The sequence below is a fragment of the Amphibalanus amphitrite genome, unplaced genomic scaffold (assembly GCF_019059575.1).
Source record: "Amphibalanus amphitrite isolate SeventyFive unplaced genomic scaffold, NRLGWU_Aamphi_draft 000188F_arrow, whole genome shotgun sequence".
Lineage (NCBI taxonomy): Eukaryota > Metazoa > Arthropoda > Thecostraca > Balanomorpha > Balanidae > Amphibalanus > Amphibalanus amphitrite.
The window spans coordinates 398,408-423,927 of record NW_024881683.1 but is presented as its reverse complement, the minus strand read 5'-3'; the positions used below and the strand labels follow the sequence as shown (position 1 = coordinate 423,927).

At 49.7% G+C, this 25,520-nt stretch overlaps 2 protein-coding genes across 4 annotated transcripts in view; one reads left to right on the top strand and one right to left on the bottom strand.

Annotated features, from left to right (window-relative positions):
* The first annotated feature begins 2,008 nt into the window (after positions 1-2,008).
* On the top strand, positions 2,009-6,676 carry LOC122384386 (beta-hexosaminidase subunit alpha-like). The gene is made up of 3 exons (XM_043371755.1): positions 2,009-2,234; positions 2,904-4,431; positions 5,669-6,676. The coding sequence occupies exons 1-3, from the start codon at positions 2,207-2,209 to the stop codon at positions 5,727-5,729; spliced, it is 1,617 nt and encodes a 538-aa protein (XP_043227690.1). The 5' UTR covers positions 2,009-2,206; the 3' UTR covers positions 5,730-6,676.
* Positions 6,677-9,466: 2,790 nt separating this feature from the next.
* LOC122384385 (glutamate receptor 3-like) overlaps positions 9,467-25,520 on the bottom strand; it is a 29,131-nt gene continuing 13,077 nt past the window's right edge. The window contains exons 5-10 of one of the 3 annotated variants that reach the window (XM_043371751.1): positions 24,677-24,894; positions 24,129-24,229; positions 14,358-14,486; positions 13,994-14,081; positions 10,467-10,855; positions 9,467-10,434 (exon numbers count right to left, since the gene is read on the bottom strand). In XM_043371751.1, coding sequence (XP_043227686.1) covers positions 10,511-10,855; positions 13,994-14,081; positions 14,358-14,486; positions 24,129-24,229; positions 24,677-24,894 — 881 coding nt within the window. In that variant the 3' untranslated portion in view covers positions 9,467-10,434; positions 10,467-10,510. Of the gene's footprint in view, positions 10,856-13,993; positions 14,082-14,357; positions 14,487-24,128; positions 24,230-24,676; positions 24,895-25,520 lie in introns of all 3 variants that reach the window. The other 2 variants (XM_043371753.1, XM_043371754.1) reach the window with 2 other exon arrangements.

The following is a 25,520-nucleotide window of genomic DNA, read 5'->3' as shown; positions in this document are numbered from 1 at the left end:
TTCCAATTTGACACCCTCATCTCTCGGAATTTGACGAGAATTGGTCTCAGGGGTAATCAGGGGCTCTGAATCCACCTGTAACAATTTCAGGCTTATCAGATAAGTATTTTTTGAGTTATGGTGTATAACATTTTTTGGATCTTGCTTTGCAGCGCTAAGTTTGGCGGGCTGTAACTCTAAGACGGATTATTCAAATGCCAAATGTTATATAACATTGAACTTGCAATGAAACAGAGATTAACATGTATTTTTGAAATTTCGAAAAATACGCTATTTTTGATATATGACATATCGAGTTTTCTTTCATTTGTATTTTTTGGACTTTGGGACCAAATTTTTTTGAATTTTTATTTCTTTAAAAAAATATTTGGCTCATTGTTAAGAAGTATGCAAAAAAATTAGGAAGGTGTTCTTTCTATAAATGTGTTTATTTTACGTCACCATAACGGTTTCGAATAGTGATTTCGGGAGGGGAGCTTACAAATGGCGTGGTAAAGCTGCCTAGTGACATCACGGGTTACTGAAATTTCAATTGAAGTCTGAGTCATCTGAAAAAAAGTGAAAAGAGGGTTCATTCAACCCTCTTTCCTATAAGCGCGAGGGTGAAAAGGCTGTTTGGTTCTGACATTGTTTTGGACGCCAATGACCATAGCTGTCCGAGATGAAAGTTACAGGACGCATACATGGTGTCCTCCAGAGCTCTCACAACTTTTATATCTGGGAATTTTTCAAGGTTACATGAGGTCAGGTCGGTCACGTGACATCACTGTTATAAATCAATGGGGAAATATAAAAACTGTTATTTTGGCGCCGTGGATGATCTAAAACTATCCCACGTACATGGTATCGTGATTTTATGCACTCCTTGCAAAGTCCAATGCTTTACTTTTGCATTGTTAACCTTACGTGACGTCATTTATGACGTCACTAGGGTCGTACGAGTTTTTCGTCAATAACTCCCGATCAAATGGAGCTAGAGAGTCGGGAAAGCCACCAATGGACTCGGGAAGACCTTCCGAATCGAATGATATGTCATATGATACCCTTTGCCCAGCTTCGTGACCTGAGGGGCTCTGACCTGACCTTGACCCGAGGTCAACTACTTAAGTTGACCTCACCCTAGCAAAAAGTATACCATTCGATGCACCTGAGCTAGGCGAACACAATGATGCCAAAATCGCGGCTCTACGACCATTTTTTGCGAAGTTATTTACTAAAAACCGAACCCGTAACTTCAGTCACGTGACCTGACCTCAGACGCTACCGGTTAACCTGAGACCTTAAAATCGGGTACCAATCGCTGCGACTTGTAACGGCACACACGCTCGTTTTTTCCGCGAGGCTCTAGCTCTATTAGAAGCGAAACGGCGTGCTGGGGTCGTATCAACCCCTCCGAAACCCATTTTGTTTGCGGGAAAATGAGGAATTTATAGAAAGAACACCTTTCTATTTTTTTGCATGTCGATTTGCAATGACATGAAGATTATTTTGAAAAAATAAAAATGTGAAAAATTTTGGTCCCAAAAGTCATTAGAGGCAAATGAAAAAAGATTAAGGTTTTTGCTCAATAATGAAATTTTTTCTTTCGAATTTTTAAATGGTAATATTAATTTTTGATTTATTGCAAGCTTAGTGTTGTTTACTTTTTGTTGGTTGCTTAACCCGTTCTTGAGTTATAGGCCATCAAACTCACCGTTACATACCGAAGTTAAAAAAATATAATGCAATATAACTCAAAAAGTTTTGATCTGAGAAGTCTGATATTTTGCCAGGCGTCTTTGGGGCCTATGATTACCCCTAGGACTGATTTTCATTAAAATCTGAGAGATGAGGGTGACGGGCCTGGTACGATCTATCGTGGAATGCCCCAAGTATCTTGTGTCCAATAATAAAATGATCCGTATTATGCTTTCTTTATCATGTGTAGCTTTTCAGCCAATATTCGTAATGCCCTGTACGCGACAAGAGTAATAATCGCTGCAACGATCCGTGTTTTGCTGGTGCACCTGTCTGTCAGCAAGCCAGCGCCTGTCGGTTGGGCTGCAGGTGTTCTGTTCACAGCCAATATTTATCAGCGCCGCCACAGATGTGAGCGGCTCCGAACGATGGCGTGGCGCCGGCCCGGCAGTGTGCGGCGGCCCGACTCGGGAACACACGCCATCGCACAACACGCGGAAAGCAGCGAGAGCAACCGAAGACGCGGAACATGCTGCGGCATTGGCTGCTGACCTCAGGTAAGCCTTGCTGCTTAACACCGCTGCACGACATCTTCTTGGTATGGAGTGGACACTAGCAGATCCAAAAAGGCGATCCTGGACGCTGCGGGGGAGGGGGTGTAACCCCCAAAATTCCTCTAAAATCATGATATAGATTTCGATTTTTTTAATTTTTTTTTTTTTAATTTAGTCCGAACCTTTTGATGGGAAGGATTCACAAGGACAGAGCCACCGCTAAGCGAAGCTTGTTGCGATGACCCTGCCCTCTACCCTCCGATCGCGCAATTCCGATTCTATGGCAGAATTTAGAGTCCAAAGTTTAACGTGCGCACAAAGCCGCGCACGGCCGGTCCCCTCGCTGACTTCGCCTGGCTACGGCCTGCCACCAACCGCAACCATACCTGTCAGGAGGCCCATAAATGTCGAGCGCCCGTCGCGCTTCGAACCCGGACTGTCATAACCGGGAACGCGTGCTCTCACCACGCGGAGTCCAACGCTCTAACCAACTGAGCTACGGGACCGGCATTCATTCGCATTGCTGTGCAACTAAAAGCAAACTTTCATAATAAAAGTTCTCTCTCTCTCTCTCTCTCTCTCTCTCTCTCTCTCTCTCTCTCTCTCTCTCTCTCTCTCTCTCTCTCTCTCTCTCTCTCTCTCTCTCTCTCTCTCTCTCTCTCTCTCTCGCAGTGGCCGCGGGTCTGTGCAGCTGTGGCTGGGCCGGTTTCCCTGCCGTGGAGCCCACTCAGGGAGAGCCATGGCCGGCGCCGTCTGACCTCCAGCTCGGCGACACCGCGCTGCTCATTCCGATGCCCGACCAGCTCGAATTCCGCGTCACCGGTCACAGCTGCGACTCCCTGACAGCGGCCATCTCGCGGTATCAGGCGATCGTGGCTGGTCTGGCGGCACCGCGGCCCGGCCGCAGGCGCCGGCCCACCGGCACCCCCGCTCGGCGCGTGTCTGCTGAGCTGGCTCGTGTCGACGTCAACTTGACCACCGAGTGTTCAATGCCCTACCCAGAGTTCGGCATGGACGAGAGCTACCGGCTGGAGGTGGCCTCGTCGGGCGCCACCTCCGGGCTGGCGGCGCTGACCGCCGACACGCTCTGGGGCGTTCTGCGAGGCCTGGAGACCCTCGTTCAGCTGATGTACGCTAACGGCGTCGGGGGTCTGTACGTGCGGGAGGCATCGGGCAGCGACGGGCCGCGCTACTCGCACCGCGGCATCTTGCTGGACACGGCGCGCCACTTCTACCCGGTCACCGCCATCAAGGACATGCTGGACGTGATGGCCATCAACAAGTTCAACGTCTTCCACTGGCACATCGTTGACGACCAGTCGTTCCCGTTCGTTAGCGAGACGTTCCCGGCGCTGGCGGAGGGCGGCGCCTACGCCGAAGACATGGTGTACTCGCAGCAGCAGGTCCAGGACATCATCGAGTTTGCCAGGCTGCGCGGCATTCGCGTCATCCCCGAGTTTGACACGCCCGGCCACACGCGCTCCTGGGGCGTCGGGCTGCCCGGCTTCACCACCGCCTGCTACGGTGCCGACGGACAGCCGGACGGCTCCACCGGCCCCGTCGACCCCAGCAACGAGGACGTGTACACCATGCTCTCCATCTTCCTCACGGAGATCTCAGAGCGCTTCCCCGACAACTACATCCACCTAGGAGGCGATGAGGTCCGCTTCGGCTTCGACTGCTGGTTGTCCAATCCGCAGATCGTGGCCTGGATGCAGAGTCTTAACATCACCACCCCGGAGGAGGTGGAGAACGTCTTTTTCCAGCGACTGCTCGACCTGGTTGCCGACATTCCCGGGGACGTCCAGTACGTTGTCTGGCAGGACGCCGTCGACAACAACGTCACAGTTCGGCCGGATACCATCGTGGAGGTATGGAAGGGCGGCTGGCAGGTCGAGATGGACAAGCTGACCGCGCAGGATCTGCGCGTCATCCTCTCCTCGCCGTGGTACCTGGACTACATCAGCTACGGCAGCGACTGGCACACCTACTACGACACCGAGCCGGAGAGTTTCGGCGGCAGCGCGCAGCAGAACGCGCTCGTCATCGGCGGCGAGGCGTGCATGTGGAGCGAGCTCGTGGACGAGACGAACCTGATGGCGCGCCTGTGGCCGCGGGCGTCCGCCGTGGCCGAGCGGCTGTGGTCACCCAAAGGCACCGTGCGCACCGACTTCACCGCCAGCAGGATGGAGGAGCACAGGTGAGATATACACTTAACTAATACTAAAGACCACAAACGCAGATCGATCTGTCCTTCAGGATGAGCAATAGTGCAATCTTATGCGTTGCGTGGCTTTGACTTATATCAATATTAACCCTCGCCGGCACAGGCCATTTTGCTTCCTTCGACGGCACAAAGGTTGGTTGGCACGACCCCCCCCCCCCCCACACTCGCGTTTGGCCCCTGATCGAACTAGAGCTTCGCAGAAAAAAACGAACGTATTGCCCGTCACGAGAGGAAGCCGATGATACCCAATTTTGAGGTCCTAGGCCATCGGTTGACCTTCCAGGTCAGGTCAAGGACCCAAAATTCGGGAAAATCGGAACCTGTTAGAAAGTCGTAAAGTGTGGGTGCTATGGGGTTTTCGGGATGCTGATCACGAATATCGTGATAGTTTTGATCACAGATGATGTCTTTAAGTATTTAGACCAGGTCGGGTCAGGTCAGGTCAGTTCAACCAGTAGGGGTCGTGACAGGTATTCGTAGTACGCGTCAACCGCCTCTGACAGCTTTGTAACAGTGTTACGAAGGCAAAAAACTACTTCGTAAATGTTCAAATGGTGGCTAAATTCGAATTCGGCTAAAAAACTAGCCTAGAAACATGTTAAACTCGAAAAAGAAGCATATAGAAAAATTTTAGCATATAGAAACTCATAAAAAAATTATTTAAAAAAACGACCAAGATCACCAAAGGTCAATGACCTGACCTTCAGGTGACCTTGACATCCACCCAAATGCATGGGAGCAACATTAAAGCACATGTTTGAACGTTTGGAGCCACGAAAAGCTTGCAAACGCGCGGCTAATGCGAGCCGACACACGCCGAATCGCGATTCCGGCCAAACATGGTCTCGGAAAATAGGTCACAGGTCAAAGGGCATTCAGGTCAAGGTCATGAAATTTTCAGGGTAGGTGTAAAAGTGATAAATGCGAGGGTACTGCAAGTTTAGTCGCGATCCGCCGCTTTTTGCGCGAGTTATTCGCGAAAAACTTTAGGGAGGGTGCATCAACCCTGTGCCGGCGAAGGTTAAGGCATGCTGTCTTTGCAGTAGTCTTAGTAGAAAATATATATAATGGATGCTCACTGACAAGATGTAAGTTTTCAAGACATAAGCTGTAGTCGAGTTCTAGGAATTTCGCTTAGCCTTTGTTGAGAATGCTCATTTGGCGAGTGATCATCCGTTTTATAAACTAAGGCTATTTTGATCCGTTTCAGGTGTCGAATGGTCAAGAGAGGTTACAAAGCACAGCCCGCAAATGGACCCGGCTTCTGTTAATGGGCCGTCACATCAATTAATATCAGTTACAGTTCAGGCGTCATCACCAGAATGGCGATGGTAGACATTTATTGAGTTCTGTTAGGCTAGTTTATGTTCATCAGGCCTTGCGCTTTTAAAATCAAGTAAATGGAATCAAACACGAAAGCAAAGTTTGCATCTGTCAGTGTCGTCTGTCATTCTGTCGTCTGTCGTCTATCATGGTCTGTCAATGTCAAAAAATAGTTTCTTTAGGCTACGTTCAAATGATGCTACCATGCTTTCAAAGCAATAGCTGTCATTCAAGAAAGTTTTCTATCTTCCAAAACGTTTGAGCCGATATTGTATCGCCTTGCCGTGACAGTCCCAATTGACACGCATTGCGTGGCTGTCAATTTGTGTCTCCATTAACTTGGGTCCGGTGTTCATTTGCGCAAATGCGAAAGCCGAAAGTAACCAATTATAATCATTAATCATCGCTATCAAGCAGCCAGCAATTGAAGGCATTCTATATAAAATACAAACCGCGATTTAGAGCGAGCGCTTAAAGGGACTATCCCACCTTTAACATGGGGTTTGAGTTGAGATAGCCAAGTTTGCGGCGAGGTTCAGAAACCACTATCTATCTAGGTTGCAACCCCCGCGGCCTCTTGGTGTTGAAGAAATTCGTTCCCTTCATTTGAAAATGGGCCTTGTACAAGGCCCTATCTTCAACATGGAGCGACCGTTAGTGTGACTTCACCTCGTTTAGTCATTCTGATTTAAATGGGTTTGTTCGTTGAAAAATCGCTTAAAACTTGGTCTGAACTTTGTTGTGGTGCCTACAGAGTAAAAAGAATCAGCTTTATGACAGTAATGTGGCCTGGGGAAGGAGGTAATTTTGGGCTGTGACGTCACATATTTGAAAGTTTGTGTTTGGAATATGGGAAGCCTAAGATGTTTAATGAAAAATAAATGCCAGAACCGTGTTCCTGGTCATCCAATCTATAAAGTCGGGCACAATTTAACTGGTTTTAAAAACATTTTAGAAGGTGGGATAGTCCCTTTAAGGTCTTAACGAGAATGTTTCTGAATGTGAACAGCTTACACAAAACGAGGCTAGTGAACACTGACAACTGACAAGCCAGTTCCGCCGAAAAGACGGACATTTCTGGAACACAGCCACCACAATGGTCGTAGATTAGTGTGGATATTTCGCACATTTTGTGAAGAAGCAACACGTTGGCCATAAACGGTAATGATGAAATACAAGCGGTACGCACTATACAGTATACACATTACATTCGTTCCCGTTTGCTGCTTACCTGATCAGTGCTCACAGCAGGATCGTGGTAACGGACTCGTTGAGAGCACAGTCCAGTGGCGCGGGAACCGGGGGGGCTAGGGGGGGCTGAGCCTCTCCAACTTTTCGGCTGGGGGGGCTCGTAATGTATTTGAGCCCCCCCCCCCCCCCCAGCTGGAGGAATCGAAATCGGAAATCTACCAACACAATTTCATAGATTCATACATAAGCGCGGGAACCGGGGGAGAGGGCAGTGGGGGCGGTGCCTCACAACTTTTCATGAGGCCAGGAACCGTTGGGGCAGCTTGTCCTCCCCAAATTAGGGGTTGTGAGTCACAAAGGAAGAAAGCATGTGAGTGTAAAATCTACCTATTTTACTGACTCGGCAACTCATTTGGCAGCTTAAAACCTTTATTCCAGGTTGCCAAAACGTTAGTTTCTTCACTCAGCTGAGACGGAATACCTCACTTTTTTTTGCAAATACTTTCTTCTTTTTTTCGTTGAAAAGGCCAAGGTTTGAAAAATAAGTGGCCTAAAACCGATGAGAAAGCTAGATTTGGGGGTACCCTAGGTTGATCTCTATGATGGTTCAGCCCCCCCAGTCTGGAAGAAGTTCCCGCGCCACTGGCACAGTCATGAGTGACTGGCGGTGGCGAAACAAGGCACCGCCTTGTTTCGGCTTCTGCCTGTATCAGGTCAGAGGCCGAGCCAATCATTGATACGGCTGGTCACGCTGTGTATGTTAATACATTCAATGTCGCTGTACCCTTCACAGGCGATACCGATAGTCGATAGCCATGCATGCGTCGGCCACACGTGAACATGAGTGGGAGGGTTATGGGCATGGGTTGAGAAAAAGGGAACAATTTGATCCATTCATTGCCAAGTTTCAGGGTATCCGTGGCAAAAAAACGCTTTGTGATGCATGAACCTAACGACACTCAGCTCCAAGGGCTCCGCCACCGTCTTTTGGTTGGGGGGGGGGGGGGGGGGAGGAGAGGACGGTCTGTCCTTCGGCCATCGCCCTAGTGTCTCCTTTAAACCTAAGGTACCCCCAAATCCTGTTTTCTCATGGGATTTAGGCCACTTGTTTTTCGTCATAACTCTGACACGATGAATATTCAACTAAAAAAAAAAAGAGAGAAATGGTAGGCCACCTGACACATTGTTTTTACCTATATTAGGTTGCAGCTTCCTCACATTGCCACACCAGACGGTAAAAAAGCCAAGGTCAGGGTAGTGGAGGCTAGCTAACGAGGCTGGCCGTTGTTTTGGACCGTTTTTAGCCCGATCCTTCCATAAATTCGAGACGTTATCCGGTACCCCGTCATTTGACCTCAAATTTGACCTTGAAAGTCAGAGGTCAAGGTCAAGGTCATGGTCACGGAGGCTGCCCACGGTGACGAGCTATCATGTATGTATACCCACTTTTGGTCCTCTGGGGCCCATAATTCGGGACGTTATTGGATACCCCGTCTTTTGACCTCAAATTTGACCTTGAAGATTACCTTAAAATGTGTTTTATGTCCATTTTTAGAATCAGCGTGTCCTACTTCATCTGATAACATATTTCAATTAATTCTGAATCCGACGCTGAATCCGTCGCTGAATCCGTCGCTATCTTCACGCACGTCGTGTAGTCACAGTTTTCAATAGGCTTACTACAATGCGGCGGCATTGAGCATAGTGATGTTTCTCTATTCTGTTCCACACATTCGGCCAGACGCTAAATCCAGTACTTGTGCATAATCGTCCGTGGTATCTGCGTGGCCTAATGGATAACACAGCACGTTCTCCAAACGAGTTTGCGGTCGGGTGCGGGCCCTCAGAGATCTGCGTGGTCCCTGTAGCCTCCATGGGGTCGTCCAAAGACGTTGTGAGTGCCCTCAGAACCTACGTTGGTTCCTGGAAGCCGTTGAGAGGGCCCTCAGAGACCGTCGTGGGACCCTCAAAGACTGTCGTGGGGCCCTCAGAGACTAGAGTGGTCTCTGGAGCCCACGTGGGGGACCCTCAGCTATCGTCGTGAGGGTTCTCGAAGGTCGTCATGGGGGTCCCAGAGGTCACATCAGAGGTCATCAGAAGTCATCGTGATAGTCCCCAGAGACCGTTGTGGGGACCCTAAGAGGCCAGCGTGGCCCCTGGAGTATCCGTGGGGCCCTCAGAGGCCGTCGTTGTGGCCCTCAGAGGCCGTCATGGGCCTCCAAACGTGACTTGGGGCCCGGAAAGCCGGCTTGGGGACCCAAAAATCAGGCGTGCAGCGCTCCGGATTCTAATATTGACCTTTCTATGATCCCACATCGGCTATTGTTTCTCGATCACTAATTTTCAGGAGGAAATTTCGACAATTTCGACGAGGTCCTCGTGCAAATTTTTTCGGGAGCAAAAGAAGCACCTGTACCCCATGTTTTTGGATGGAGGTGCAGCTGCATCCCTTCACCCCTCTTCCGTCGCCCTTGCTTGCATGGTTAAGACGATGTTTACCTGCAATGATGTATTTATTTCAGCAAATTGATGAACGCTGTATTTATTTCAGCAAATGTTGAAAAGCTAAGATGTTATAGTCTGCTCCTGTCAAGCTTGCGGTCGAAGTTCCTTCGGCAGTTCGCTCCTCCGTTCAAAAATTTGCGTCTTTGAATGTAAGAGCTCAGAGCTGTATGTACCTACAGAAATCACGCACTTTTCAGCAGAGCACATCGGCTGCAAGCTTGACAGGGAACAGACTATAGCGGTTTCAAAATCATGTCGTAATTATAATTGCTCTACTACTGGCATGAATATTAATGTATATTAATTCACACTATGTACATATCTTGCGGCACGCTCATTGTTCATCGTAACCAGAGTCCGTGTGAACTTAAGCCAGTGTCCCTGTCATTCCGTGTCATTGTCATTCCGTGTTGTTACGTCCCGTTTCGTTCCATGCCCGTGACATCAGAACCCTGCACGTGAACGTGTTCGCCACAGTCCGTGCTAACGTTCGTGTTAGCCGCAGTCCCGCGTCGGTGACGGATTACCTCAGTGACGTAATTGGATCACATCAGTACAGAGACTGATCAGTCCAAACAGTGACCGACTGGTCCACCACATCAGTGACCGACCGGTCTGCATCAGTGATCGACCGGTATACATCAGTTAGCGACCGGTATACATCAGTTAGCGACCAGCATACATCAGTTAGCGACCGGTCTGCATCAGTGACCAACCGGTCCACATCAGTTAGTGACCAGCATCAGTGCAGCGAGCGACTAGTTAGCATAGCAGTACAGATTAGTATAGGCAAAAGGCGATCATGATGCGGGTGCCACCGAGCGTCGGCGGTGCTCCACGCCGGCTGTACCGGACGCGCTCAGCGCCGTACCGGCCGTGGTCGGCGGCCAGCGCCGTACCGGCCGTGGTCGGCGGCCAGCGCCGTACCGGCCATGGTCAGCGCTCAGCGCCGCACACCAGCCGTCTCCCGTCTCCCCGTCTCCCCGCACCAGCCGTCTCCCGTCTCCCGTCTCCCCGTACCGGCCGTCTCCCGTCACTGCGGCTCCTGCCAGGCTGGGCACGGCTCCTTCGCGCGTCGGTTCACGGTGGCTTGCGTGGCCCGGGGCACTGGGGTCGCGCCGTTCGCGGACTGCGGGGTCGCGCCGTTCGCGGACTGCGGGGTCGCGCCGTTTGCGGACTGTGGGGTCGCGCCGTTCGCGGACTGTGGGGTCGCGTTGACGGGCGTCGCCGGCTGGTGAGGGGGTGTCCTCGGCAGCGGTCGGCAGACGCGGCGTCGGTAGACCAGCTCTGCACAGAGTAGCAGAGCGCCGGCCACAGCTCCCACCGCCAGCAGCGCGAACGCCGTCAGCGTGTGGCGCAGGGAGATGGTCTGGAACGACTGTAACGACAGGGGAACGACAGGGGAATTACTGCAACGGCAGGGGAACGCGTTACAGGAACGACTGCAACGACAGGTGAACGACTGTAACGACAGGGGAACGACTTTGGGAACCAATGAAACGACACGGGGGCGATTACAATCAGAGAGTAACGACATCATAACGACTGAAGTGACACGAGAACGACCGGTGCTCATGGTATACTAAATGCCAGTTTCGGGGGAGCCGAATGACAACCATTTGTGGACTGGCCCGCGCCCTGGAATGCGTGACATCACAGGTCGCAAGCTCGCCGGGTCGGGAGGAGCGGCCCGAGGCCCTTTTTCGTGACCGATCTCAGTGACGGCCGGTTGTTCACGCATACCGCATCTCCGGCTGAAGGTAAGAGCTGCTCAGATCCGCAGTGGCTTCTACTATGCGGATTAGCTTCGTACATTTGATGTTGAAGCTCAACTTAGCGACAATCTGATGTGGATCGATCTTGATACCGCCGGAGTTGCTTTTAATGCCCTATACTATTATCATTTGGGTATTGAATTTGATATCGGTCTGTCTCCCGCATCCCCCTGTCTCGGCAATAAGCTAAAAACTACCCTAGAAACACGTGAAACTCGAAAAGTGAGCCCAGTTGATCTAAAGTAAATGACCTTGACCTGACCTCGTGACTGGTCAAGTGGTGGATCGGCTGCATGTTGCTAGAGTTATTCGCGAAAAAAGGGGATGTCCGTTCAATCCCTCTCTTTTAATCCAAGTGCATGTTATTTAACCCGCGCGGGGCTGGGGGGGGGGGGTAAATTTTACCCCCCCTGTTATCTCCCGAACTAATGGTCCGATTTGGAAAATTCAAACGCCAATCAAAAGCTCTCATCACGAACTACTAAAAACATGTACTTAATTTAAAGTTTGAGGTCAAGGTCAAGGTCAGGTCAAGGGTACAAATTGCAAGTTTCTACAGTATCGGCCTTGCACCGTAGTTGCCGAAGAATGGAGTCATGGACTGAGACTGATCGCCCAAAACGTGTTCTTAGGCTACCAAGACAATATTAGTTGCATACAATATCATTCAGAGGTCAAGGTCAAGGTCAGGTCAGGTCAGGTCAGGTCACCAAAAAACAAAATATAGAAAAGGGCATGTGCGACACATGTTTTATGGGCCATTTTCCTCATAGAATTCAATAGGCACACTCAATAAGTGATATGGACCACCTCTGGATGAATTTCAGGTCGAGGTCAGGTCAAGGTCAGGTCAAGTGAGGTCAAATTTTGAAGTTGGTTGTTAAGGCCTAAAAAGGTGTCTATCTGATGCAGTTTTTCACGGCGAATCGAATGGTGCTATTTTTGTTTCCGTACGAGGTCTAGAACTTCCAAAAAAGTCATTTTTCAAAAATTTTGTGTGTCGTGACGTCATAAAGTTTTGAATAACTCCCACATTTTTGAACCGATTCTTCTAAAATTTGGTATGTAGGTGCACATAGACCACTTCTCTGACATATATTCCGATTTTTTCGATAGACTCAAAATTTTGGATTTTATAATGATTTTCCCAAAAAAATCAGTTTTTTGAAAAAAATTAGGCCAAAATCCAAAATTTTCAAAAAACCGAGATAGCCATTTGATAGACAAAGTAAAATTACGTATAAACTTTTTTGTTACGTCTTGATTCCTTTAAAAATGAAGATGTTAGCGGCATTTGAACTTTTGCCGTTTTTGAGGCGAAAATGGCGAACATGACGTCACTAAAACGTCAATTTCTCAAAAAATTTCCGACGGATTTCGCTCAAATTTTCAGGGAAGGTGTCAAATTGATGTAAGAAAAGGTACTGAAAGTTTGGCGGCGCTGCGCGCCGCCGTTTTTGAGATATCGCAAAAATTCGCGAGGGGGGGTAAAATTTACCCCCCCCCCCCAGCCCCGCGCGGGTTAATGAGGTTAGTGCTTGTGCGAGGAACATGTTCATAAATAGTAGAAAATGTAAAAACATGACCTTATTTCCTCGATAATTGCCAAAACTAATGCTGTACAAATATATACTTTATTTGAAAGAATGTAATATTTCGACCACAGGTCTTTTTCAAACAGTTTCAAATTAGAAACGATACCATTTCCATTTGCCGCATTTCCAACTGTCTTTCAACAAAAATTTATGGTTGAATCGTGCCCACTAGCTCACTCGCACCACTCATGAAATATTTGGCTAGCAAAAATAGCATCACATAGGGCACCTATTTTTCAAAATACATAGTTTCAGCCGTACGAGATAAGTAAGTATTAACATACCGACTGACCATAACACAAAACATCCTACAGGCCTTCGCCATTATTTCTCACAATTTCGTCCAAAGTCACCCAGCTGTCTACAAGGCATAACAGATGCAGCATGCCAGCAACTATCATATGCTGTCCAGGCTTTTACACATTTACGTGTCTATCCGTCCAGTATTCATATAACACCGTAACACCAGAATGGAATACAAAGAAAGCAAAGATGGGCATAATTGGCATACTCGCATTAACATACCTATAGCGTTCAATGCCATAACATATAGCGTTAATCAATAACACACATAGTCCACCCTCCCCCCCCCCCCTCCCACACACACACAAACACTATCTAGCTTTGAACGCGTGAACATACGCAGTACCTAGTGCACAGTAAACATATACAGTACACATTTACACATACATCGGCGTTGTTCCTAGCATTGTTTACCTTACAAAATAGGCCAAGACGATACATTACTGTTGAGTTCCGGGCGGTTCTTTCTTATCAGCAGCGATTCAGCTATTTTACGGTCTGGATGGTCTTTAGACTTGTACAATATTTTAATTTTGAGCGGAGCAGACGTCCCATCTACGATACTGTCACCGTGTTTCTCCGTAAAGTGATCACCCAACGGAGTGTCAGGGGTCCTGTTGGTCATGTCGCGCACGTGTTCATTGAACCTGAGGCGGTCCCCAATCCCACCGGTCCCCAATCGGTGGGTCGCCCCGCCCCGTCCCGTCCCCAGTCGGGAGTGTGTGGCCGCCCCGCCCCCGTCCCTGGTCGCGGATGTGGCCGCCCCCCCCCCCGCCCGGTCGGTGGGTCGCCCCACCCCCCGGTCGGTGTGCCGGCCTGCCCCAACAGACTCGCCCCACTCACCGCGGTGGGATTGCGGCACGAGCCGCGCGATACGGCCCAGGGTCGCTGACTGCGTGAGACCACCCCGGCCTCCACCAGCCGGTTCAGTCTGCGGACAGCAACACACACGAGCCGTGGGATGGCGTGCCGCCAGCGAGCAGCTGACACGGGGCTGGAGATGTCCGTCGGAGGATTAGAATTATTGGGTCCCAGCCAATACCAATCTGATATTGATAAGGTATATACGACACTTCGAGGGTAACGTTATGTTTGGGTACATTGCTGAATTCGGTATAAAGCCGACTGTTGTTTCTATTTCCTCACAGTGTTCTGGTTCGTTCGATTCAGGTTTTCGTTCTATTTCTCTACGGTTACTTTCACTCACAGGTTGGCTATGCGGGCGCCGTAGGGGAGTTGTTTCTGCAGCGCCCAGTGTGTGTGCACCACGTCCAGACGGAGCGGCGTCCACACCAGGCTGCAGCTGCTCCGTACCAGGTGGTCCGCCTCCGTGTGACTGCGACGGCAAACGTATGATTTATACGGCATACAGACAGGTGATATATTAAAGGAAGGGTGCCACCTTTTGGACACAACGCAGTTTTTACAAGATTAGCCTCACATGAACCTAAAAACCGGCTTCACTTACCTATGCTCGAGACGGTCAGCATTGAATCCGCACGTGAAGTTATCATTTGCGAGTTTTGCTGCCAGCATTCGGGCAGGCAAAAATCTTCAGCACTATTTCCTCGTCGTGTTAAGGGTATTTTATAAAACATGAAATCAGCAAAGGTATGTATAAAAGTTATACTTTTGAAGCATGTTTTATCATTTTGAAAGGGTATATTTTTTCTTTATGGTATACACTTAACCCATTTATGCCCAGGAATATTGACCATCATGAAAATCGACGAAATCAAAATATGTTATGCTCCTACCAGGGCCTTGCATGGAATCGAAAATAATTTTTGCCTGCAGCAAAAGTTTTTCGAGAAAAACGTAAAAAACATGCGTTGCGAAATCGCAACGAAGGGCACACCGGGCGCCATCAGCGTTGCGAAAACGCAACGACGGGCACACCAGACGGACATAAAGTATACACTGAACTGCCGTATATGCTAATTTGTTTTGACAAAACATCAATCAACTGTTGACAACTATTGCTTGAAAATGCGGAACCCACATCCGTCATGCTCTATAACCCGCCTAAGAGCCTCAGTGAGGAAGCATAACCTCATGATTCGCGAACGGGGAGATGGCAACACGGTCATTATCAACCATTTACGTTGTCCATTGCTGTTCATTTAAAGTTGTGGTCGACACGTATCCAGGGTGATGTTTTCTTTTTGGAAGCTAGACAGAGCCATTACCCCCACCTATCAGACCCCACACTAATACAATTAAACGGAGGATTGGGAGTAAACCAGTGCCTCACGTATGCGCGTATATCCGCAATCATTGTTAACCACCCTCCTAGGAGTAAAGTTAAATTCCATTGCAGGTTAGTCGTACCCACTCTCAGCAAAAAGAAAAAAAAGGACCGATCCGGCTCTAACAAATAACCCGCGTAAGGCGTAGCGCATCACAACAAATCGACTCCCAGTTTATCATGTTTACACCTAATCCAAAATTTTCATGGCCCCACTCTCAGCGACCTTCACGTGTAACCTCTTTCTCGAGACAATGCCAGGACAGAATGGTGATTCGACGTCAATCCGTCCTTTCCATCTTCAGGATAGTTGAATCCTCCTCCACGCCTCAACCCCCTGTTCCGGGCTGGACCGGCAACGTATATCGCAATCGGGCAGCTCACATAGGAGCGCGCCTGTAGCCGGGTGCAGTGAGTGCTTGGGAGGGGGGAAGGGGGTGGGTCATGGGTGGCCTGCCCACTTCTGGGCTCAGTCTCCAGTCTACGATTAACCGTGTCCGGTCAGACAAATGTCTCCCCTAATTCCAATAATCCTGCTAGCTCTAAAAATGGTCTGATTAGATAAAAAGCCTATCAAAGCAAGAAAACAAGCGTATACTCTACATTAAGCAGCTTATGAATCTATGCGAGTTATGAATCCTAAAAATCATTATTTTCCCAGGTCCGCCCTCATTACCCCTGCCGAAGGGCTCAGCTACCCCCAGAGGGGGCCTATCCCACTATTTGCCGACCCTCAGTTATCTTTTCTAACGTAAATGTTGGTAGTCAGCAGATTCTATCCAGAGAATGGCGATGCCTATCGGTCGCCTGATACCAGAATACATCCCCCTTATTCATTATATATGCACAATGTACATAGTAGATCCAATTTCCAAAGGACCTAATTATCTCTCAGCTCCGTTAGCATCGCCGACTGTTTGATGCATGGGTCCTTTTCCTACCATGCGATTTTCAGATGCATGGGGACACATTGCTTAGTAACAGCCGGAGGCCGAAATCTGCGAGAGAATAAGAAAGGAGTGTTAAAAATATGAAATGTGTCGCAACATTTTACGTGCGAACGCACCTTGCAATAAACATACCTATACACGTCCCTCGACCCTCATGGCATAGGCGGCGAAGCGCGGGGGAGGGGGCACCGGGGCACCGTGCCCCCTTGATTTTGCCATTTTAACATTATCCCTATAGGCGTTGCATGGAAATGGAAATGGAAAGAATGGGACCAAAAGTCGGCAGTGCCCCCCCCCCCCGCCCTTAATTGAAGATGTTCCGCCGCTACAGCCTCATGGCTACAAAATGAGAGAGAGAAAGAAAGAGAGAGAGAGAGAGAGAGAGAGAGAGAGAGAGAGAGAGAGAGAGAGAGAGAGAGAGAGAGAGAGAGAGAGGGAGGGAGAGAGTTGGGGAACGAGGAGGAGAGGGAGGAAGATGGGGGAGAGAAAGAGAGAACCCACAGCGTATCACGAGTGAAGTCTATTGTTGATATTCATACTTCCGCTACCCTGCAAATGTGCCCATCGTTGCGTTTTCGCAACACCGCTGTCTTTCCGATGTGCCCTTCGTTGCGTTCCCGCAACGCGACCGTAGTCATATTTGAAAATAGTCACAAACCCTTTTTGTAGCATTATTTCTTAACAAAATGCATATCTACGCTATTGTAAGGACTCTGCAGAATATGTTTACACAATTTTCATTACGATATTGTTAAGCACTTAGCCTACTTATCTTGGTTTTCGTGACGTTATCACTCACAAAACCTTCGACTTCCCTCTGAGAGCTCTAGGCAGTAACTTACCGGCCGCACAGACTTGTAACTGCGTAGCATCATGCGCGCAACCATGCTACACACGCTGAAACTTGTCTCATCGGTTAGTCTCTTTTACACACTTCTCAAGCTTCGATCACGTCGACGCTTGCTTGCGTTGCGAAAACGCAACGAAGGGCGTAAATGGGTTAAGAATTAAAATTTTAATTGGGAAGTTTTTCTAGTAAGTTGCATGAAGGGTGAAGGGTTCCATAGATCTCTTAAAGGAAATAGTTCACTTTTTAACATGGGTTTTGAACTGGAATAGCAGTTCCGTAGCTTGGGCTGAGACGAGCATAAATCAGGAGCTTTTACAGCCCAACGATCACCCTAGGCAAAGATATTCTATTTCTCGTCCCGAAAAAGGTGTCTTGCGTTGAGGATGTGTGCCTTGCATATATTTCCATCCAGTATGAAAAGAGCATGGGTCCCGAAAATTCTTCAGAAACTAGAGAAATTATCTACGAGAACTCTAGAGAAATTCTCGTACTGATCAATTAGGACATTCAGGGGAACATTATCAGATCGAGCAGATCGCCCAAATGCCGGTGGCTGCGATAATTTCTCTGTTTCTGAAGAATTTTCGGGACCCATGCTCTTTTCATACTGGATCGCGTGTGCCTTACAGAAACTGAAAAGTTCTTCCTATATCAAAATATAGAAAATAATCTTTTGTTATAAAAAGGTTTTATTTTCTTTGCTGATTATTTTGAACATAAAAAATCATAAATCCGTTGCAAAAAAAATAATTTCGTGAAAGTGAACTATTTCCTTTAAGCATTGTAAAGGAAAAACCTTTACTCGACTTATTTGATGTTCTTTTCTGATGTTCTTTCTGATGTTCTTTTGATGAAACCTTTAGTTCAAATCATGTTATCTTCTTCCTTTTTATTTGTTCATCTTTTTGTCTCAGTTGCGCCATCAATGCAAATGGCAGAATGATATGTTGCCATGACAACAGGATATGCCAGCCGTCCTAGCTGCCACATCAAACGACCTTGAGTTGTAGTGGTGATATAAACAACGATCTTTTTTTTGGCCAATGTATTAAATGCAATGTTTCGGTTTTTTGTATATTGTGGACGCGCTAACCACGTCTAAAAATTCAAATAAGTAAAATAGATTCATAGAACAAAAATTTCGGAAGGTGGCACCCTTCCTTGAACAGATTTTCCTCCTGAGGTATAAAAACTATGAGGCGGAGTTGGAGGTGGTCAATGCTTGTGTCAGCTGAAGCTGGCAATTTTATCTATGTACGGTCCACAGCAGAAGTAATGTGTGGTTTCAGTCATGGGTATGTTCTGCTGACTGCTTCTGAAGCCTAGGATCGATTAGCCAGACTGCAACGAGACTTTAAATGTAGCTTACATGTATATTCACCCTTGCAGCTACAACTTTATCTATTGACGTCTTCTTTTCAATCAGTCCGCATTTAAAAATCGTCGGTCAAAGCCATCCGTTGAGATTGGTAAAACCACACATTACTTAATAGCGGCATAGGCGTAGGAACAGGGGGGGCCGGGGGGGCCATGGCCCCCCCACTTTCGGAGGTGGGGGGGCCAGCAATGTTAACTGGCCCCCCCACTTTTTGCTGACTTAAGTGTCTGTCTGTACCTAACCTACCACCCGGTAACTTGACAACATTCAGCTTGCCCTTTAATGAGGATTCCTTTTTGTTTCTACAGCGTTATTGACCGCAATTTCCTTCACTCAATGAAGGAAACCATATCAGAGACAAGACTGTGAGTCCTGGTGACAGCATTTTGTTGAATACGAGGCGCGGGACAGCGAGCACTAAAAAGGTATAGGCAATACTAAGACAATACTTGCACGGTGCAGGAGAATGCGTATACAAACGACCAACGCTTGACCTTATCTGCTTGGGGTCGGCATAGTTCGTCAAAGGCGTACTAGCTGGGGGCCAGGGTGACCATGCCTCAGCCTCGGTTCAAACAGGCTGGGGGCCAGCAATGTCTGTATCTGCCACCTCCCCCCTTCCACTTTCAGTGCAGTGGCGGTCGCAGAGGGGGATCAGGGCCATGCCCTTCCCCCCTCCAAAGGCTAATCAGGGGGCCATCATATCATTTGGCCCCCCCAAACAACCAATGGGCCCCCATGGGCGTATGGGGCTCTGGCCCTTATTCGATTGTCACGAGACTCAAGAATCCCACGCTAGCTATTAACAGCTCCCAAGCCAGTCTTTGAGGGTCCTACACTGATCTCGGAGGGCCCTTCAGTGGCGGTCAAGCGCCCACATTGACCGCTGAGAACCCACATTGACCTCATTTGAGGGCCCCTAAACCGGCCTCAAGGGCCCAGCCGGCGTCTGAGGGCCTCACACCGGCCTCTGGTGGCCTCATTTCTGTCTCTGGGGTCCCAAGACTAGCCTTTAGGTGCCTTTGAGGGCCCCGCACTGAATTCTGAAGACCCGATGCCGGCCTCTAAGGGTCCGCATCGGCCTCTGAGGGTCCACCTTGGCCTGAGGGGTCCAACGCCGGCCCATGCCGGTCTTTTAGGGCCCCACACTGACCTCTAAGGGCCCATGCTGACCTGTAAGGACCCACATTAGCCTATGAGGCCTTGCACGGGATTCTGAAGACCTGATGCCGGCTTCTGAGGCCCATCTTGGTTTTTGAGGGTCTTCTGCTGGCCTCTGGGGTCCAACACCGGCCCATGCCGGCATTTTAGGGTCCCACACTGACCTCTGAGGGCCCATACTGGCCTGTAAGGACCCACATTAGCCTCTGATGGCCCAAGTCGGCATCTTAAGGTCTCATCCTGCCCTTTGCAGGCCCTGTACTGGTCTCTTAGGGCCTAAACCCTCGCCGGCCGGGGGGGGGGGGGGCGGGTGCCGCCCCTCCATAGGTTTTTTTTTCGCGATAGCTCCGAACACGCCGGCGATAGAGAGCTGAAGCTTGGCATACCTGACCTTTGAATCAAACGGGATCTTTTGACACCAACCGCATTTTCGGGTCAGATCAGGTCACTGGCCCATGTGGTCATAAGTGAACCTCTGCACGGTCTTCAGATGTCGCAACTTCGCAACGCCCTCACTGCCAGAGGAGATTTCACAGGGAAATGAACCTTGGAGGACCTAGTATCCAATAGGAGTCTCTCAACTTGTATAATGTAGTATATCTCGGATTTTTCCTAAAGTTCATATGAGGTCAGGTCATTTTCGTGACCTCACCATTAGGTATAAGTCAATGGGGATAAACTGAAAACTTTTCTGGCGCCGGGAACGATCGATCTCCAACTATCTCAAGCACACCGAATCGTGATTTCATGCACTCCTTGCAAGGTTCGATGCGTCACTTTTGCAATGTTGACCTTGCGCGACGTCGTTTATGAAGTTATAAGGGTCTTATTAGTTTTTCGTCAATAACTAGGTACCGATCAAATTGAGCTAGCGAGTCGGGAAAGCCACCTATGGACTCAAGAAGACCTGCCGAATCGAATGATATGCGACATGACCTCCTTTGACCAATTTCGTGACCTGGGGACGCCGACCTGACCGTGACCCGAGGTCAACACCCTAAGTTTACCTCACCCAAACAAAAAGTATATCATTCGACGCGCCTGAGAGAGGCGAACACGATGCTGGCAAAATCGCGGCTCTGCGGCCATTTTTTGCGAAGTTATTCACCAAAAACGGAACCGTGCCTTGAGGCACTTGACCTGACCTCAGAGGTCACCGGTTTTTGTTTGTTTTGTTGGGTTAGGCCCTTTCGGTCCAATGAGACCATTTCAGAGCCGGAAGGATGATAGGATATAGGGGGAGACATTGGTCTGGGCAGGCACCCTAATGAGTCGCCGGGGCTGAGCCCGTCCAGAGGACAGGCCACCCAGCCCCAAGGCACTCACTGCACCCGGCTACGGGGTGCGCTCCCTCGGGTGCAGCGGTGCCGCTCCAAGGGAGCAGCCCGCATGAGATAAAGTTGCCTGTCCAGCCCGGAGGGGGTTGCGGCGTGGAGGAGAAGGATTTCAGTGTCCTGAGGATAGAAGCACGGAACGGTGTCAGAGGTCACCGGTTGACCTAGGACCATAAAATCGGGTAGGGGAGAGCGGGGTCATTTGGCCGCCCGGGTCACTTTGGCCGCCCCATGCCTACGCGTTTTGACGGTCCCGAGCGATTATTTTTTAATATGGCATCATCCGCCGTCATAAGAACTACTTTGGAAAGAAACTAAGGAAACTCGGCGACGCCCAGTTTTTTGTAAAGCCAACGATATTTGAATTTTGGCTAAAAAACGTAACTTTTTCTTCTTTACGAAAAGTTGCATGGTGTCCCTTATTTGGGTGACATCAAAATTTTAACTCTATGGTAGAACAATCTGGTAATTCAGGAAGCTGTCTGACCCTTTTGCAAGTTTGAGTAACAATTTTTGCTTGTCTGCGGACCCCTTTTCCTAAAAATGTCATATTGGGGTAAATTGGCCGCCCCATACGGGGCGAATTGGCCGCCCAGCGACTCAGTTGATTTTTTGCCTAGTCTGCGAGCGACGCTCTGCGCTGGCTAAGTTCTGCCACTGCGGATGGTAATGCGGCGGAGTCTAAATTCAAGGGACGACCTAACCAAGGTGTCCGCTGATTGGCTTTCGGCACCCGGCGGCAGATGGTGAACCCGGGACGTCACATCGACCTCTACCAGGTGGCGCCGATTTTTCGTCGTGCCTAAGACGCCACCTTCACGCGGAAGAACATCCTTAAGGGATTCGAAGCAGCCGGGATATCGCCGCTCAACCGGGATATCTCCGACGACGAAGACTGCGCCGACGGCGGTCTTCGCACCGGTCGTCGCCCCAGCGACGGCAGATCAGCACGCCGCGGCCCCGGCCGTGCTCCAGCCGCCAGCCTCGGCCGTGCTCCAGCCGCCAGTCTCGGCTGTGCTCCAGCCGCCAGCCCCGGGGCCGGCCGTGCTCCAGCTACCTGCCGCGGCCGTGTCTTAGTTGCTTGTCGGAAGCCCAGAGTCCATCCGACCACTTCCGCAGCTGCGCATCAACGTTCAAAAAGCCGGTCGGAGGAAAGGGCGTTCTAAAATCATGACTAACAGCCCGGAGCGGACGATTTTGGAGAGCGAGCAACAGGCACGTATGGCGAGGAGCAAAAAGCGGGGTCCACAAGCTGGACCGTCGAACCATCGAACGTCGGGAGCTGGACGTCGAACCATCGAACGTCGGGAGCTGGACCGTCGAAGAAACAGGGGCGCTAAGGTGAAAAACAGTGAAGCGCAGTGATGACTGGAGTGGACATCCATGCCGTCGGGACCGTATTTTACAGTGGATGTGTTTAAGTGCTGGGTCGAAGACGGGGCCTGCTGGAATCGTTTTTATTTCATGTTTACGACAGAGTTTGAAATAAACAAACAACTCGTACACAAAGGACTTTTTTTGCAGTGTGATTGTCGTCTAAAGCAATCTACGATTTGGCAGCCATTACAGTTGGCTGTTGTTATCACTGGGCAGTGCTCAACTCATGAGTCGTAAGTTCGTAAATCAAATGTGGCTCCTCACTTGCACTGATTCAAATGAATCGAGTGTAAGCTTAGTCTTTTGAAAAATTTGATTTCAGGCGAATCAAAGATGAGTCACGATGCTCATCATTTGGGTCAGCATTGGGGCATCTGGATCGTCACATCAGTCATGCGTCGAGTCAATCCAGAATTCATGAGTTAAGCAAAATCTTGGGCGTCAATATTTCAGGTTGTCTCAGCTCTGTAATGGGTATATCTCTGAATCACATGCCCGGCCAAATGACCCCACTCCCCCGGCCAAATGACCCCGGTACCGGGGTCATTTGGCCGCCGTGCAGTCTTTGAAAGAACGGCTAATTACTACCGAAACGAGATGTCCCGGCATGATGCAGGTAATATGCCGGAACAACAATTGAACGCCCCACACCCCTCCATGGAGAAATCGACCAAACGCGCACTGGTTTTCTCAAAATATCGTTTTTACAAAAGGGCGGCCAAATCGCCCCGTTCTCCCCTACCGATCTCTGCGTCTCGTAACGGCGCACACGCTCGTTTTACCGCGACGCGCTAGCTCCACCTGGGGCGAAACGGCGAGGGGGGTCGTACCCGCCCCCCGCCCCCTCGGCCAGCGCGTATGTAGAAAACCTATAGGACCGAGCCGTGGAGGGTTAAACTGGCCTCTGAAGGCCCAGACCGTCTAAAAGTCCCACACCGGCCTCTGATAAGTGATAGTCAATCAGCCCAGTTGCAGTGGTCGCTGATATAAAACCTCTTAAAAACGTTATAGGCCTGGCTGAGCCTAGCTGGGCCGTTCATGCTGATTTTTATAGGTATATGGAAAAGACTCGCTTTGCACGTTTCACGCTTGCTCGTAATGAAAAAGTTGCTGGATGCCTCTGGAATTTGCATGGGTGCCAACGGCTGCGGAGGACAGGGGAACGCGTCCATCAGTTTGAGTTTATGGACGGGAGACTCCCTGAAATTTCAACCAATTTTTTTCTTTTTTTGTCATTTTTTTTTACCTCTGAGCATGTTTGCGAAAACAAAGTGGCCGAAATCCGAGGAGAAATCGGATTTTGGGGGTAGGTTAGGTTTTGGACCTCTGGGACCCTGGCCCCCCCACTTTCGAAAACGTTCCTACGCCTATGAATAGCGGTGGGCTGTACCTACAGCAAAACATGTCATGCTTTAAACGGAAAGTGACGTGATAGAGCAACACATGAAATCTTAGATTCAAATGGTTGAAAGTAAGATCCCAATCCAAAATTAATTTTGTAAGCAAAATTCACTCTATCTCACAACCAAAAGCTCAAGTCAAAAATCGATACAGAATATAGTGTAGCCAAAATATAGTCAAAATATAGCCAAAGGTCAAGATCTGCTTGTCCTTGCAACATATATTCTATGCATATTTTCATTAGTTACGCAGGATCAGCAAAACTCTGAAAATACTCACCCTGCGAATACTGTGAACTTGTCATCGCGCAAAATCCTCTCCAGACTATCCTTCAGAGAAGACTGGTAAACGATTTCATGATTTTGCAGTTCTGTTCTACCCTGAAAATACATAAACAGAAAGTTTAAGATCTATGGCTACCTCATTCAGCGCGTCGTAAGAGCTCATATTTCAAATGGGGCTGGAACATTATCACCACAAAACAAGGTCATCAGGCGCTGGTCGGGGTCATTAAGTGCCATCTGAGGTCACCGGGCGTCAACTCAGGTCACCAGGCAGCGGTCACTGTGCTCTGACCGAATTCACCAACCCCGCGTTCAGAGTCTCTCGGACGACGAAGATTCTACGTCGTCCGGCCAATCACGTTCTATAACCGCAGCCAAGCCCCCGCTGACCTTGAACGGGATTGGCCGGACAATGTAGAATCTTCGTCGTCCGAGAGACTCCGAACGCGGGGCAAGTGTCATCTGAGGTCACTGGATGCCATCTGGGGTCATCGTGCGCTAGCCAGGGTCACCGGGCTCTGGCTGTCCCGATGACGTGGTCACCTGCAGCAGCGCGTCGGCCCTTCCGCCGGGCTGGACGGCCACCCGCCAGCCGCGCCGGCCGGCCAGCTCCTGCAGCGTGCTGAACGGCAGCGCCCTCCCCACAGACACCAGCAGCGAGATGATGTTGCTCGTGTAGCTGGCCAGCAGGATGACGCAGAAGATCCAGAAGCAGCCGACCACCTGGCGCGCCGAGACGGAGCGCGGCGCCAGCTCCGCGCCTGAGGACGCGGCAATGTCAGAACAATTAGGAGTCTAGCCTAGGTAGGCTAGAGCAGCGTCACACATTCTTGCCTCACATCTTGACAATGTGAGGCTGGGGTTCTGCGCCACCCCTCTGTGTGTGGGGCTAGGGTTCTGCCCCACCCCTCTGTGTGTGAGGATGGGGTTCTGCCCCACCCCTCTGTGTGTGAGGATGGGGTTCTGCCCCACCCCTCTGTGTGTGAAGATGGGGTTCTGCCCCGCCCCTCTGTGTGGGAGGCTGGGGTTCCGCCCCACCCCTCTGCCGGGGAGTCGCGGTGGGTGGCTCCGCCTTTCTGCCGGGCGGCGCCCTCTGTGTCGTAAAGCGGGGCGGCCCGGGCGCATGCGCGGTGACCGGCCGGTGGTCAGCCGGGGAGGCGGCGCCTGGCGGCTTTGTCAAGTTATCTGAAGATCAAGGCGGACAAATACAGGCCGTACAATTACAGGCCGCAAGTGACTGAACGCCGTCTTTACCTAACAACAAGATCAGCTCTACTTTGGCGGGGTTCGGTGGATTATTAATTGCTTCATTTTAGCAGGCAAATCAACCATATCAATTCAAATTATTGTGTGACAGATGGATAATCGGAGAATGCTCGTGCCTCGT

Coding starts and splice junctions, on each gene's coding strand:
- LOC122384386 (XM_043371755.1), top strand. CDS start 2,207: ATGCTGCGGCATTGGCTGCTGACCTCAG. Junction 2,235..2,903: donor GCATTGGCTGCTGACCTCAG/GTAAGCCTTGCT, acceptor TCTCTCTCGCAG/TGGCCGCGGGTCTGTGCAGC. Junction 4,432..5,668: donor AGCAGGATGGAGGAGCACAG/GTGAGATATACA, acceptor GATCCGTTTCAG/GTGTCGAATGGTCAAGAGAG.